Genomic DNA, 13,711 nt, shown 5'->3' with positions numbered 1-13,711 from the left:
TAATTCATAATTCAGATAGTAAAGATCCAATGTCTCGAATCCCCATCCTCCCTCCACCCTAGCCCAAACATTCAAATTTTCAAAATTTACAAAAGACTGCAGCTTGACTTATAGTGCTTGTTATTCCTTCAGGTGCTATATGTGATAATTATAAGATTGAAAAAGAAAGGTAATAATATGTTATTGTAAATTAATAATAAGGACCTTTTTGTATCTGAACAGATGCAGGTTAATCTGAATCAACCACAATCAGTTTAGTGGAAGGGCAACAAATGGAAACTGCAGTCAAGTAGAAGCTCTAAGTTTTCAGACTTATTTTTCACACCTTATAATTAAATCTATTTTTAAAGTACTGAAAGCGTCAGCAATTCACTTGCTGTACATCTTTCTCAAAACAGTGTAAAATTACAATATACTTTTCCATTCCAACTGACTGATGTCTAGAAACATAGAGCTGAATTCATCCCTGCTGTAACTAAAGTCACTGCAAAAAGAACGAGGAGTACCTGTGGCACCTCAGAGACTAACAAATTTATCTGAGCATAAGTCACTGCAGTCACATCAAGGATAAATGTGGTTCAGATATAATAGTTAAGGCTCACTATACTGTAGACATAGAGGGAAATTGATTTGAAGTTAAATATGAGACACACAGTTCCCAGGAACTTCAAGTTTATCAGCAAAGATATTGAATAAATGATTTGATCTGAAGTATGGACAATGATTTCTTGTTTAAACTTTCACTGACATACATATTTTGCATTAGTTGAAAAAAAGATATATGCAAAAATGGCAGTGCAGAATGTGCAAATGAATGATAGTGACTGGCACTCACACTACACCTTTATTTTTATCTTTAAACTGGAACCACCAGAATTATTAGTATTTGATAGCACATAAGAGTTAAACAGGATACATAGAATGTTAAAATATTAAATAATAGCAGTGCGAGGTAGAAATTAACAAAAAGTTGACGAGGTTGAAAAGTACAGCTGAGCAGCTGACTGAACACATCATAAAACATACAGCCGAGGCTAATCAGGGAGCTCCCCCGGAAGGTTGTGAGGAATGTTTAGGGAGGTGGGCCTGGGACAAAAGGGATACAGCATGGTGCTGGCGCTGGAGGAAGTATTAAAAATTCTAACTAAAACTGGTCGACATTTTTCATGCAAACAGTTTTTCAGTGTCATATGCTGTTTTCACTGGAACTGAAACATGCTGATTTCAAAAAAATTTAGTTTTTCAAAAAATGAAGATTTTTGGATAATGTTAACATGTCCCATTTCAAGATTTTCAGAATGGAATGTTTCAATTTTTCATTTTGAAATGATTGTTTGAAACCAACACTATTGTTTTATATAAAAAAAATTAAAAGTGTTAAAAAGCCAAAGCTGGAATGAAAAGCTTCAATTTTGTCAAAACAAAATGCATCAATTGACCCAAAATGTTTACTTTTCTGAATTGTATTTTCCAGGACATTTCAAACTTGTTTGTTTTCATTCCATTTCAGAATAGAAAAAAGATTCAAAACTGAGGAATTTCCTCGGAAATGGAAAATCCGGTTCCCATCCTGCTCTTTTCATAACCCCAGATCCACTGCAAAATTCAAGGGGGGGTGGGGGAAAGGAATGTAAAGGGAATATTGGGGGGCAGAGGGAAGGGGAGAAGAGATAGAAAAGAAAGCAAATATTAAGATAAAAAAAGAAAGGCATCAACAACACTGCCAGGGCATGGCACCAAGAAACACAGGAAGAGTGAGTGGGTGCCAGGCCACCACAGTGTGAATGGCTCCAACAAAAACTTCAGGGCACAAACGGTATTTTTCAAGTTCTGTTGCTGAAACGTGATGACCTTCAATGACTCTGACTGCCATCACTGGGGGTCACAGGTTCGCAGCACTTCTTGGAACCAGGACCCCGGAAACACACTGCGTGGTTCTGAAGACACTAAAGTTATCACCCTCATTTGCTTTTGCTAAGGCTTACACAACCACAACTTCCAGTCTGGCTTTTTCAAAAGTATTTGAACCATTTAATCAAATATTTAGACTCATCCCTGTCCAAAGCATCACAAGGCCCATCCACAAGCCAAGAATGTAAAAGGAAAAGTGCATGTAAAGCAGGACATTTTAAACCCTTTGGATGAACTTCTTAATACATAATAACTTGGGCCCCAACGTTGGTTTCCTGGTTCAGTTCTCTATTTTTGACTAATCTACAATTATAAAGTGGAAATAAGGTAACTATGGGCTAAAATGGGGGATCGTTGACAGGTACATTTTTTTCCCCAAAAAAATCACACACACAAAAAGACAATTTACAGCTTTTGACTTGTCAGCAATTTGTAATTATAAAATACCTGCAATGGAACCAGCTAGATACATTACAAAACATTTAAGAATATCAAGTGTATCTTGTGAAGATGGGAGGATCATCATTAAAAGGCGATTCAAAAGGTAAAATATTGGAAGTAATTATCTATTTTCCCTGTTTACCCAGGGTATTTTCCCCATCCTGAAAGGCTTTGCACTGTAGCATTCCTTCCTCCACTGGCCTGATTCAGGTTCTACTGAAGCCAATTTAAATATTCCTCTTGACTTCAGTAGGAATTGGATTGGGCTCTTGCTTGAAGCTGACTGGAACCCTTTTGAATCCACCAATGCCACTCCTAATTGAACAGTGGAGTGACTAGAAAAAGAATCAGGTCATTAGAGAGCACCACATGCCAGACACTGATGTGAATTGGAGCAATGTAATCCAAGACTGGTCCACTGCTGCTCTCAGACTTGGTGATATTTACTTATTTTAAAGATTAAAATAGAAATTCAGACTCCAAAGTTGAACCTCAACCTCATGGTGTCAGAAATGGGGACATGAAAAATAATCAAAACATCCATTCACTTATCAAATAATGATAATTAAATAGTCTAATTATAGCAAAACTGCAATAGACACTTCATACGAATAAATCAATGCTGTGTACTCATTCAGACTACAGCAGAGTAAAGAGATGGGCCTGAGTCATGAAGTTCAGGTCTGGATTTGAACTTAACTTGATTTGGGAAATGGGGAACAGCAGGGAGAGGAATTGACTCCAGGGTTCCAGGATTCCATAGTTTATACAGTAAACAAAATATTAAGGGCCAAATTGTAAAACCTCTCCTTCCCATTGATGACCAGGTACTCCCATAAACCATCCCATTGCCTACAATGGGAATAATTAGGTCATTAGCTGCTCACTGTTGCAAGCTGGGGGTTTACAACCAGGCCCAAGAATATAAAAGATGAAAGAAATATTACTATGGTAGTTTGTTTCTTAGAAGTCGAACTAATCCCCATGGTGCAAATCAGTTAGCTTAGATGCCTGTTCAGGTCTTCCACATCAAAATAAGGTGTGATCAAGACTTACAATGTGCCTCATGGGAGCATGCAGGAGAGTGGCCATGTGATTGTAATGTGCACATAAGGCTTGATTCTACACGATGCTGAGCACTCCGGCCCCAGTCCACCAAAGCATTTAAGCACATGATTAACTTTCAACAGGTGAACAGCCCCATTGGTGCACTTAAAGTTAAGTACATGCTTATGTTTTTAGTTTCATCCAGACCAGAATGCTCAGCACCTTACAAAATTGAGTCCATACTGTGGCCAGACTATGTTTAGTCTTTATATGGATGAGCAAAGGAGCAAGAGGGAAGGGCAGAGGTGCTTCACCCTGCAATTTTGCATTCCCTTTGCAGGGGACAAGACACAGTGTAGGCTTTGTGCTTGCCTGAGTTTAGGGGCTCCTTCTTGCTACTGCCCCTCAGGATTGTCATGGCTCTGCCTCTTTCTGCACTGGCATTGGAGCTGGCTGGCCATTAACAGAAGAGTACCCTGAAACCCTCAGCAGGCTGCGCTTCCCTGGATCTCTCTCTGGGAGGAAGTGGCTGTGCACTAGCCCCAATATGTGCCTTTTATGATATAGGCCCAATCCGGCATACTACTCATGGAAGAAAACATTGAAAATAATGGTTCCAATTGCTTCTAAAAAATTGGATGCCACAGGTGGATTAAATGCTGGATTCCAATCTGAGAATCAGAGGCCCATGTCAGTGCATGTCCAGGGAGTGGCATTGCCCCAACATCCCCACTGATGTCAAGTGGACATTGGTATGTAGACAGTGGTATCTGGATGAGGACAGGATGCTCTCTCACTGTGCATATATATAAGCACAAAGTTTAGATATGCACAAATGTATGCCTGTGTATCTCAAATTAGAATTAAGTCCAAAGGAGTCTGCCCTTCTATAGATGTAGGACAGAAGAATGTACATTAATAACTCCTGCCAATACATATTGGAGGTCAAAATGGTAACAACCCACATCTACCCATTCCCATTAAAATGAAAGAATTATGACATTTCTCGCACTTTTAGCTTGCATATTCCGGCTCCAGAGTTTCATGGATTTGAGGTATTTATTTTATAGTTCTCTTTTTTAACTCAATTGGATTTAATAGAGTCTATAAGATTTTGAACTGATATTTATCACTGAGTAATATTTATGTTGTTATTTCTACCTGCAATAACAAGTCCCCCAGATTTTATTACATTATATGGGAATTCTAATTTGTTCTTGTCTCGTGAACCATTGATTGATACTTTAGATTTGCATTTTGCCAGCATGGCTTCCCCATCCACCCTCTAGCAGAAAAAGAGATGCATATTTTGTTTCTCTCAAAATAAGAGCAAACCTGACACCTTTTGAAGATTTGTTGTGGTGGTAGTGGTGATTTTTTTGTTTGTTTGTTTAAGGGTATTTAGACTTAGGCTTTATGAAGTGAATTTTAACATCTGAACAACAACAAAAATCCCAAACAAAACCCCATAATAAATACTGTAGGAAGCATTCAGTGTGTTATCTTTATGTGAATATGAATAGTGACACACTGTGTGCTTTGCTGATATTTTTACTGGGCCATTACAGTAGGTGACAAAGGAGGAGACACACAAATGTAACAGGGATAGGGAAGAAACTCAAACCTTTGTATACAGAGATTTTATTTTCTCCCACCTGCATTTTCTGCATTGTGTCACTAGTTATAGTGACACAATGCAATTTATAGTTACTGTTAATAGATAAGGTTACTTTAACCCAAAACTATTTGTTAGATGCAAAGAAGAGACTGAAAAGCGAACAAAGGAATCAGTAGTTAAATTTGCTGTTGTATGTATAAAATATGAATCTAAGGCAATGGATTGAGTCACTTTTTCATTTAAATATTATATTACCCTTTATAACAATATTATTATTAAAGAACACAAATGTCTAAACTAATATGGCTTCTCTTAAGCAATTAGAGATGTATAATGATTATATTGGCATATCTGGGATTCTAGTGTATAAAGCTTTCTAGGGTAGAGACTGTACTTTAACACGTGTCTGTATCGATCCTGATTGGGGCCTCTTGGTGTTAACACAAAATAAATAATAGTTGTGTCAGGACAAGATACAGGGTCCTTCCCCTCTCCACCCCTCCTTCCCTTCCCCCCCCCCCCCCCCGCCCAAGGACATGATAGGAAATTGACATCTTAAATTGATATTACTATGACCAAAAGATCAACATAATTCTGCAGTAGAGTTACACCACATATCATGTAAGTTCATGTTGTAATAGGCCAACAATTGATAGACTTTAAATCCAGCCTCACTGTTCTTTATTGTTGTCAGTGGTTTCTGACTGCGAAGTGAGGTGAGGTGTCTTTTGAACAGCTCTCTTTGCACTAAAAAGCTAATGGAATAGATCACTATGGGGGGGGGGGGGAATTAACAGCCTTTCAGTTGTTATCATATACACTGGGGACTTTATTTTGGTATTCAGCGTATGCCAATCCAAATGAGAGACTAACTATGAAGCCACACAAATTGAATTATTGTATCATCCAAAAGCAAAATGGAAAGTGTATGCCTCTGTCTGATTTGTTTAAATGCCTGGAATAAGAGGAACAAAAGTAGATGAAAGAGTTAACACTAGGACAAAACTAGCTTATCTCTTGGCTATCTTACCTCATTTACAAAGACCCAGTGACTATCCTTTGAAGCAAGGTTGGTTTCCACAGCCTACAGAAAAAAATAAATACACACATAAATAAAACTAAATAAAACAAAGATATTCCAGAGTTAATTTATAATTTCTGATAAAAGGACATTATGTTACAATTACAATGTTCATTTTGACATGTGTTTTCTTTGTACAGTTCCCTTTATTCATACTGCTGCTAATTTGCTGAAAGCCATCTACTCTCTTGTGCTCATGTTTCATTTTGATTTGAGTATCTGCAGCAGTATAACCTACATGTGCAGAGTTGCAGCAGAGCAGTGCATCACCACCATATGTAAATCTATGCACAGAAGCAAACTTAGCATTCTTTGGTCCATGGCTGAGGGCAAGTGTATGGTATATGTCCCAAGGCGTGTCATTTTTAAAGCTACTGGGATGATATTCCTTAAGGCTGCTGGTAGGATGTTTTCTATATTCAACAGGCCTCTCATTAACATACACAGATAGATCTTGTCCAACTGCAACCCTTGGGTTAGTAAACGTATTGAAACTCATACCCGTGCAGAAAGTCAGCATAAGGCATGTGGACCACTTAAGTCTCCCCTTATGTTTTTCACAGGCCTTGTCCTGGCTTGCTGCACAGGGCTGAATTTCACATGTTAGGCATAAGGGTCAATTTATTAGCATACTTATAACCTCTCAATGTAGACAGACTGTTACAATTAATAGGCTCACTAACACAGTAGCAGGCAGTGCCTAAATGTGATGGGGAACTGAATGGAAAGGGCCTGACCAATGTGTACACGCAATTAAGTTTCTAGCTATCCCCTGCTTCACTCCTCTAGCAGGCAGAGTTGATCCCATTCCAGAGATGATGAGGTCCCTTACAGCTGCAGTTGATATTGCCCTCAAACAGGTGTCAGGAGAGCTGCAATCTGTTGCCACAGATGTGGGGTTTGTATAGTCTGGGAGAATTAGTGGTGTTTTAAAACATGTTAGCCAACGTATGCTGCTTAACACATTTCTAAACACATCGTGTAGTCAGAGAGATCAGTGTTTATAAATGTGCTCCCTGATTGTGGTCAAATCTAGTTAAATCACTCCATTTGTAAACTACATAGCGAGTTAGTAGCTAATGCTGTCTGTAAGCTACTTTAGTTACAACCAGTTTTGACCATAGTCAGACAGTACCTCTATAAACATCACTGTATTTGTGAACACGAGATGTTTTAAAAATGCCATAAATAGCACGTTAGCTGATCTATTTAAAACCACCACTCATCCTCCCAGCCTACACGAGTCTGGAAAATCACTTCCTCACTTGATACCTTCATGGTCTCCTCTGTAAAACAGGGATAATTCCTACCCACCTTTGTAAAGCTTTTGAGAGCCACAGAATGAAAATAGGATGAAGTAAGGACACATTATTTATCATCATCAATAAAATACCATTGTGGTAGTTTTAACCAAGACAGGTCTCAAAGTAGATGAGAAGGTTCTAGGGATACACATCCTTGGGGTATAGACAAACCTCTCTTAAAAAGCTGGTTTTAAGTTGCCTCTGATAGAACTATATCATGCATACATTTTTAGAAATTAAAAAAGTAGAGAGGCTGAGGTCACTTAATTTGAGGAATACAAGTTTTAAGAAAGCTATTGGCCTCCAATAAAAACAACAGTAAAAATCTGAGGTGACATCCCCACCGCCTTTCCCAAGGTAGTACAGAGAGAAAGCTATTTGCTTAGCAACAAAGACCATGGTGCTGTATCATTTATTAGAGAAAGAACCATACGCTGTCAACATTAGAAAGGCAGAACTAAGGAATGCTCACTGCAGCGTGATTCTTCTGGCTCCATTATGTGACTAAGCTGCAACAATGAACAATTTGCATCAGGCTAGGACATAAAGCAACAAGAGACAGGAAATGTAAAGCTAATTTCCTTAACTGCCTCTGAAGGGCTTCAGAATTTGGGCCAAGACTTTTAAATCTGACTTCTATGTACATATTTAGGCCCTTAATGTGCTGAGCAGCCAATACCTCCTACTGAAGTAAATGCAAGTTGCTGGATGCTCCACACTTTAACTGAGTAAATGTGGATTTAGAAGCTAACTTTAGACACTTAGGTTCAGGGATTTCCCTATCCCCCTCCCATGGGGGTGTTTACCCCCCATGAATTTCCCCAACACCCCCCCCCCCAGTTTTGTGATTTAGTTAAATGCAGTGTTGCCAATTTAGTGATTGTTTGGAAATTTGAATTGAAATTGAAACATTAATACACAATTTAAAAGTATATAAAGTGTATGATAAAATACGTGTATCTAAAAAAGAATAATCAATTTGAAAAGTGTGAACATAGACTAGCTTCCTTACAATGCTGTTGTTTTTATGACCATGTCAGTGCATTCATTTGTAAGCAAAGTCTAAATGAGCTCTCCCTGACAGCTAGTGATGAGCTTAACAAATTTAACAAATATTACAGGTTCTTCCGTTTATCTGCTTGATATTATCCTGTCTGCCTACATGAAGTTGAATTAAAAGGGGTTGCTAGGAAGAGCAAGCAGGAAACAACAAAATGGTCAGAGGTAAGACAACTCTAGGTAAACAGTTTCAGTGGGACAAGGGCTGAACCATTCAACAGGGAAATACTTTTCTGAGATGCCAGATGAACATTACCTAGCTGTTTGGCCATGGCCAAAGTCTAGAGATCAAAACGACTGTAAATAGTTAAAAAGCACCCGCTCATGAAAGGTGATGGGGGAGTGAGTGTTCAGCAGCTTCTCAGGGGGAGAGATAGGGACAGAGACACAGAGAGAGGTAGAGAATCCTGCAGGAGCAGTTGGTCTGAGACAGAAGACCTGTAGGATGTGTCTGAGGCAGCTAGGCTTCCCTAAACTTTGAGAGAAGTGATAAGGTTTAGGCAAGACCTTGGCATGCAGACTTTTTGTGGTTTTAACCCTTCTATCTGCTTGCTATGTACCTTGGCGTGGATAGTCAACACTGCAGTTTGAATTACTTTAATCAGTTGCTGGTCACAGGCTCCTAGAGAGAAGTGTGTTGCAGGTGCCAACACAGCTGGAAACAGGGAGGCTGCTGCTGTCACCGCAAGATCCAGTCAAAGAGTGGTAGAACCACAGTGAGGTGAAGGAAACAAAATCTGTCACCTAAGAGGTGCACTCCTAAGGGACTGTAAAGGAATATAAAGCACTGCTTGCCCTGTAACCATATAGTGGAAACACGGGGTGTTATAGATTGGTGATCCGGACTAATGGAGTGAATCGTCGACTTCCAGTTGAGAGAAGTGCAGGTAGAGGCCTGTCACTTGGAAAGAGTGCCCTCGGGGAGAGACCACAGGTGCAGCTCATTCCTCAACCAGGACAGCTGGTGTCAGCAGAGCAGATACATCTGCAACACTACAAGCTTTCTCACATAGCATTGCCCAAGCACCTTTTCATTTGAAGAACGCTCCTGAACAGACTGGATTTAATTGTTTAGCATTTTTTTTATGCTAGGACAATCCCATATGGTACCTGTTGGAAATGTGGACACCTGTCGACTGGACTGGCACCACCAACGCATCTCACATAAACCATCGAGTGTCAAACTTTTCTATACTGGGACCTGAATTTCCATGCCAAGACAGCCCCCAAGCTCTCTCTCCCATTGACCTAGACCTTCCACTTCCATTTAGCAATATCTGAAGGGCACAAAAACCCTGACACCTCTTTCTGTCTCCCTCACAAATTATGATCAGCAAGGTTTAGACCTATTTCTGAGTCTGTCTGGAGATTCAGGCAGGCAGTACTACTTTGGTTTATGATCAGTTCACATTTTAAAAGTTAGCTCTGTAACCATAAGGCACAGAATTTTATTTTATTTTATTATTTATTTACTTTCTTACTTATTTAACAAGAGGGTAAGAAATGACTGGAAAGGGAAGGTTGTCAGGACCTCCTCCCTCCCCCAAATCTATTTGCAAATTCCTGTGGGAGTCTCAATCCTAGATCAAGATCCTCAGACTTCTGCCAACAATTCACTTCGCATTTGCCACCAAGCAGCTGTGACAAGGCAACAATTTTCAGCCACCGTTGACCTGGGCAACATTCCAGCCAGTGGCTGAGAGGTGAAAGGTTCTGTATCCCAGTAACCATCCCTGGGTCTTCAATTTCCTTCACACCATATACCTAGCCATGATTTATCTAAGTGCATTTTGGGGGGTTTTTAAAGCAAAACTTTAAGGAACATTTTTAACCTTTTACACTGAGAAAACAGGACACACACTTTCACCAGGAATTTAATACACTTTAATAAACCTCAGCCAGACCGACCTCAAACTGTTTCAGCTCTTTAGTAGGAGATAGATTTTTATATTTAAAAAAATCGGCAGCTTTGTTCTGGATATACATGGACAGGAAAACATAACAGGACTTTTAGCAAAGCCCAATTTCCAAAGAGAGATGTAAGGCCATGTTTGGAGTATGTGACAGCAATTAATTGGATAGTATCAAAGTGCAGCCATTATCTGAGAAATCTTGTATATGTCTTGGATACAAATGAGTAGAGATAGTAGATATGGGGAAGTCAACTCTGGTGGGACAGATGGTTTCAGATCTTAGTCCCACGATATTTAATATATATTTAGAAACTTCTTCAATTAAAATATATGCAGCTCATGTCCAGCAGTGACATGTTTCATATGTAACAAAGTCTCCCACTTCCCCCCTCCCCGCACATACTTTATTGTAATTCTTTTAATTCATTAAACCTTTTTTACTTTTGCGTTTAAATAAATAGTTTTTAGTTCGGTATCCCCTGTAGGGCACATCTCCTATGGTGATTAATAGATGAAAAGAAAAAGAAAATGAAGCTTTCCTCATTCCAATGAAGAAAATGTTTCTACTATTTAAAGGGAAAATGTCAACCTATTCTGGACTTCCTTATAATGGTTATAACCTAGCGATAAATAGTCCGTATAGGTTTTGCCTCCAAAGCATTAAATGGTGACCATCCTTACCACGCATTCGTTGTCCTGTACGTTTACACACACGCACACACACCCTTTTAACTTGATCCAAAGCCATTAGTGAGTACCCATTTTCCAGCAGTTACTGCAATATTTCCCTACACTTTCAACAGAAATTAATTGTGGAACCTCAAACTCTTGCTGCATGTTAACTTTTGAACAGTGACCACTGGAGTAACAAACAGAAGAGATTTTTTTTTTCATCTAAATTTCTCCATCATTTGGAGTGTACATTTTTGGTTGTTTCCCCCCATCTCCAACTCTTCATTAAAGTCTTACTCTAAATTCTAAATATGTTTTTCTAAAATACATCACTTCTTTATGACATTTTTAGAAAAGCCATCCCACTCTATGTGGGATATCAAAACAAGATGCATGTGCTCCCGCTGCTATTCAAGTTAACTGTACTACTAACAAAAGCTATTCTCCAAATAGGGTACCTCCCTGTAGGTATCACTAATAAAAATGTTGCACAGGTAATTTCAAAATAGTGCTCTGGCTCTGGACTAATTCCAGCCAGTTTGTGCTGATCCATGAGCGCAAAAAAGGCCTAAATCTGCAGCTCTCTGGAGGATTTCCTCTGTGAAAGGGATGTCCATGACGACTCCTATGCAATCCTGCCCTCCTGCCTGCTTGCTAACATAGGGGACCTGGCTGGGGCTTCCACACATTGAGATCATAGCTCCTTGATGATATTATCAGCTAATATCAGTTAAAGCAGGGGTTCTCAACCTTTTCCTTTCTGAGCCCCTCTTCCCCCCTCTTCCCCCCACATGCAATACAAATTCCACGGCCCAACTGTGCCACAACTGTTTTTCCGCATATATAAGCCAGGGCCAGTGTTATGTGGTAGCAAGCAGGGCAATTGCCTGGAGCCCCATGACACAGGGGGCCCTCCAAAGCTAAGTTGCTCAGGCTTCGGCCCCGGGTGGCGGGACTTGGAGCCCCAGGCTTCAGCCCCAGGCGGTGGGGCTTTGGCTTTCTGCCCTGGGCCCCAACAAATCTAATGATGGCCGTGCTTGGTGAACCCCCCTGAAACCTGCTCATGGCACCCTAGGGGGCCTGGTTGAGACCCACTGGTTGAGAACCACTGTATTAAAGCAGCCTTCAGGCTGCTCTAACTTGTGCCAGGATTTCTCTAGGTTTGGAAGAATGCAAAGGGCTCTTTTGCATACTGAAGATTTGGATTTCCATGGATTTCTAAGTTAGCATCTGCTCTACTAAACAGGAGAGAAAAATGCTTCACAAAAAAAGTACAAAAAATACTGGTAATAAGGCAATGTGAGTTTATTTTCTATTTTTGCCATACCTAATTAGCAGCAACAGAAAAAAAATATTTCTGAAACACTGTTGATTTATCATTTGTACAGTTCTACTGCTTTTAATTCTAATCAGCATTATTATGTCTATTGCATGCTAAATAGGAGTATGCATTATATTTTTAATATATCAGGAGGATGAACTGATAACTCAGATTAACAAATAGTAGTAATATTCCTTTATTGCTTTTACTGCACTAATTCCCAGAGGCCTTTTTGTGCTAGGGGATGTACAAACACGAAGAAAGAGACAGTTCCTGCCCCAATGACCTCAATATTTAAAGACATAAGTAAGTTTAACAAACAATGGGAAGGATGAGGGGGATGAGTAAGAAGATCACATGATTACAGAAGTTAGCTATGTGCAAAACTAGATAGTCACTGGAATTGCTTTTTCTACTATAAATAAATAATATTAGCCACATAAGCTTAGTATGTGAATGGGTTTTAGATAAATGCATACATGTAAAGCTAACGTAGGCATAACGCAATATTTTCTGGCCTGAGGACTATCATATGAACAACGCTACTGCTATTGAATAACTATCATGATGAAAGGGGCACCAGAAATTATGTTACTTTTTTATCATTTATAATTTAATTTAATATATTAAGACTCATGCATTTATTTCATTTCAAATCAGGCTTATTTAATGGTAAACAAAAATAAACGATTGGATATGAAATTATTCCAAAAACATTGGTAAGAATTTATTTTAAAAACCTCTGTGTGATGGGGTCTACAGGACTCATGCTGAACTAAGGTGAGGACTAGAACAGTACTGAGCTGGAGACCCTACCCCCTCGACAGGTACAAGGCATGTTCTCAGTGGAGGAATAGTTTAAAATTACACTCGTAACCCAGCGGAAGGGGGCAATGATCTGCATGTGGCACCAGGAATCAAGGCTGATGCTGAGAACTGTGCAGGGAGTGGCAGCTGCTTTGTGGAGGGTTCACTAGAATCAGGAATTTGGTCTTCCCCACCTCTTTGGGAGTTGAAAGCCCTGAGAGAGATTGACTAACTCAACTGGACAATGAGAGACTGAGGAGAGTCTGCTAGGCCTGCCCGAAACTGAAGAGCGCGGTTCTATCAGGAAGTATCCAGGGGGTTACATAATTTGGGGGAGCTCGGTAAGTGGGCTGCACACTCTGAGGGACACCGAGGGCCTTGGGTCAGGACCTGTTGGAGTGGGTGGGGTCAGGACCCCTCTCTCCTTGCCCCACCCCCCCAGCTTCTTTGTAGTGACAAGTTTTCATGAGAGCCACCCGAGTAGGGGAGGAGGGGAAGGGAGAGGGGTGATTGAAGCTGCAGCCAGGCTCCTCTGGG

At 39.9% G+C, this 13,711-nt stretch overlaps 1 protein-coding gene across 8 annotated transcripts in view; it reads right to left on the bottom strand.

The window, feature by feature from the left end:
• Window positions 1–13,711, bottom strand: part of GRID1 (glutamate ionotropic receptor delta type subunit 1) — an 825,719-nt gene that overhangs the window by 177,367 nt on the left and 634,641 nt on the right. For 7 of the 8 annotated variants that reach the window (XM_073353352.1, XM_073353357.1, XM_073353358.1 and 4 more), the window contains one exon: window positions 6,048–6,101. The exons of the other annotated variant lie outside the window; for it this stretch is intronic. In XM_073353352.1, the coding sequence (XP_073209453.1) occupies window positions 6,048–6,101 (54 nt within the window). The remainder of the gene's footprint in view (window positions 1–6,047; window positions 6,102–13,711) is intronic. 8 annotated transcript variants of the gene reach the window in all.

Source organism: Lepidochelys kempii, chromosome 7, assembly GCF_965140265.1.
Source record: "Lepidochelys kempii isolate rLepKem1 chromosome 7, rLepKem1.hap2, whole genome shotgun sequence".
Classification (NCBI taxonomy): domain Eukaryota; kingdom Metazoa; phylum Chordata; order Testudines; family Cheloniidae; genus Lepidochelys; species Lepidochelys kempii.
The sequence above is the reverse complement of the archived record's forward strand: the minus strand, read 5'-3'. Positions and strand labels throughout refer to the sequence as shown.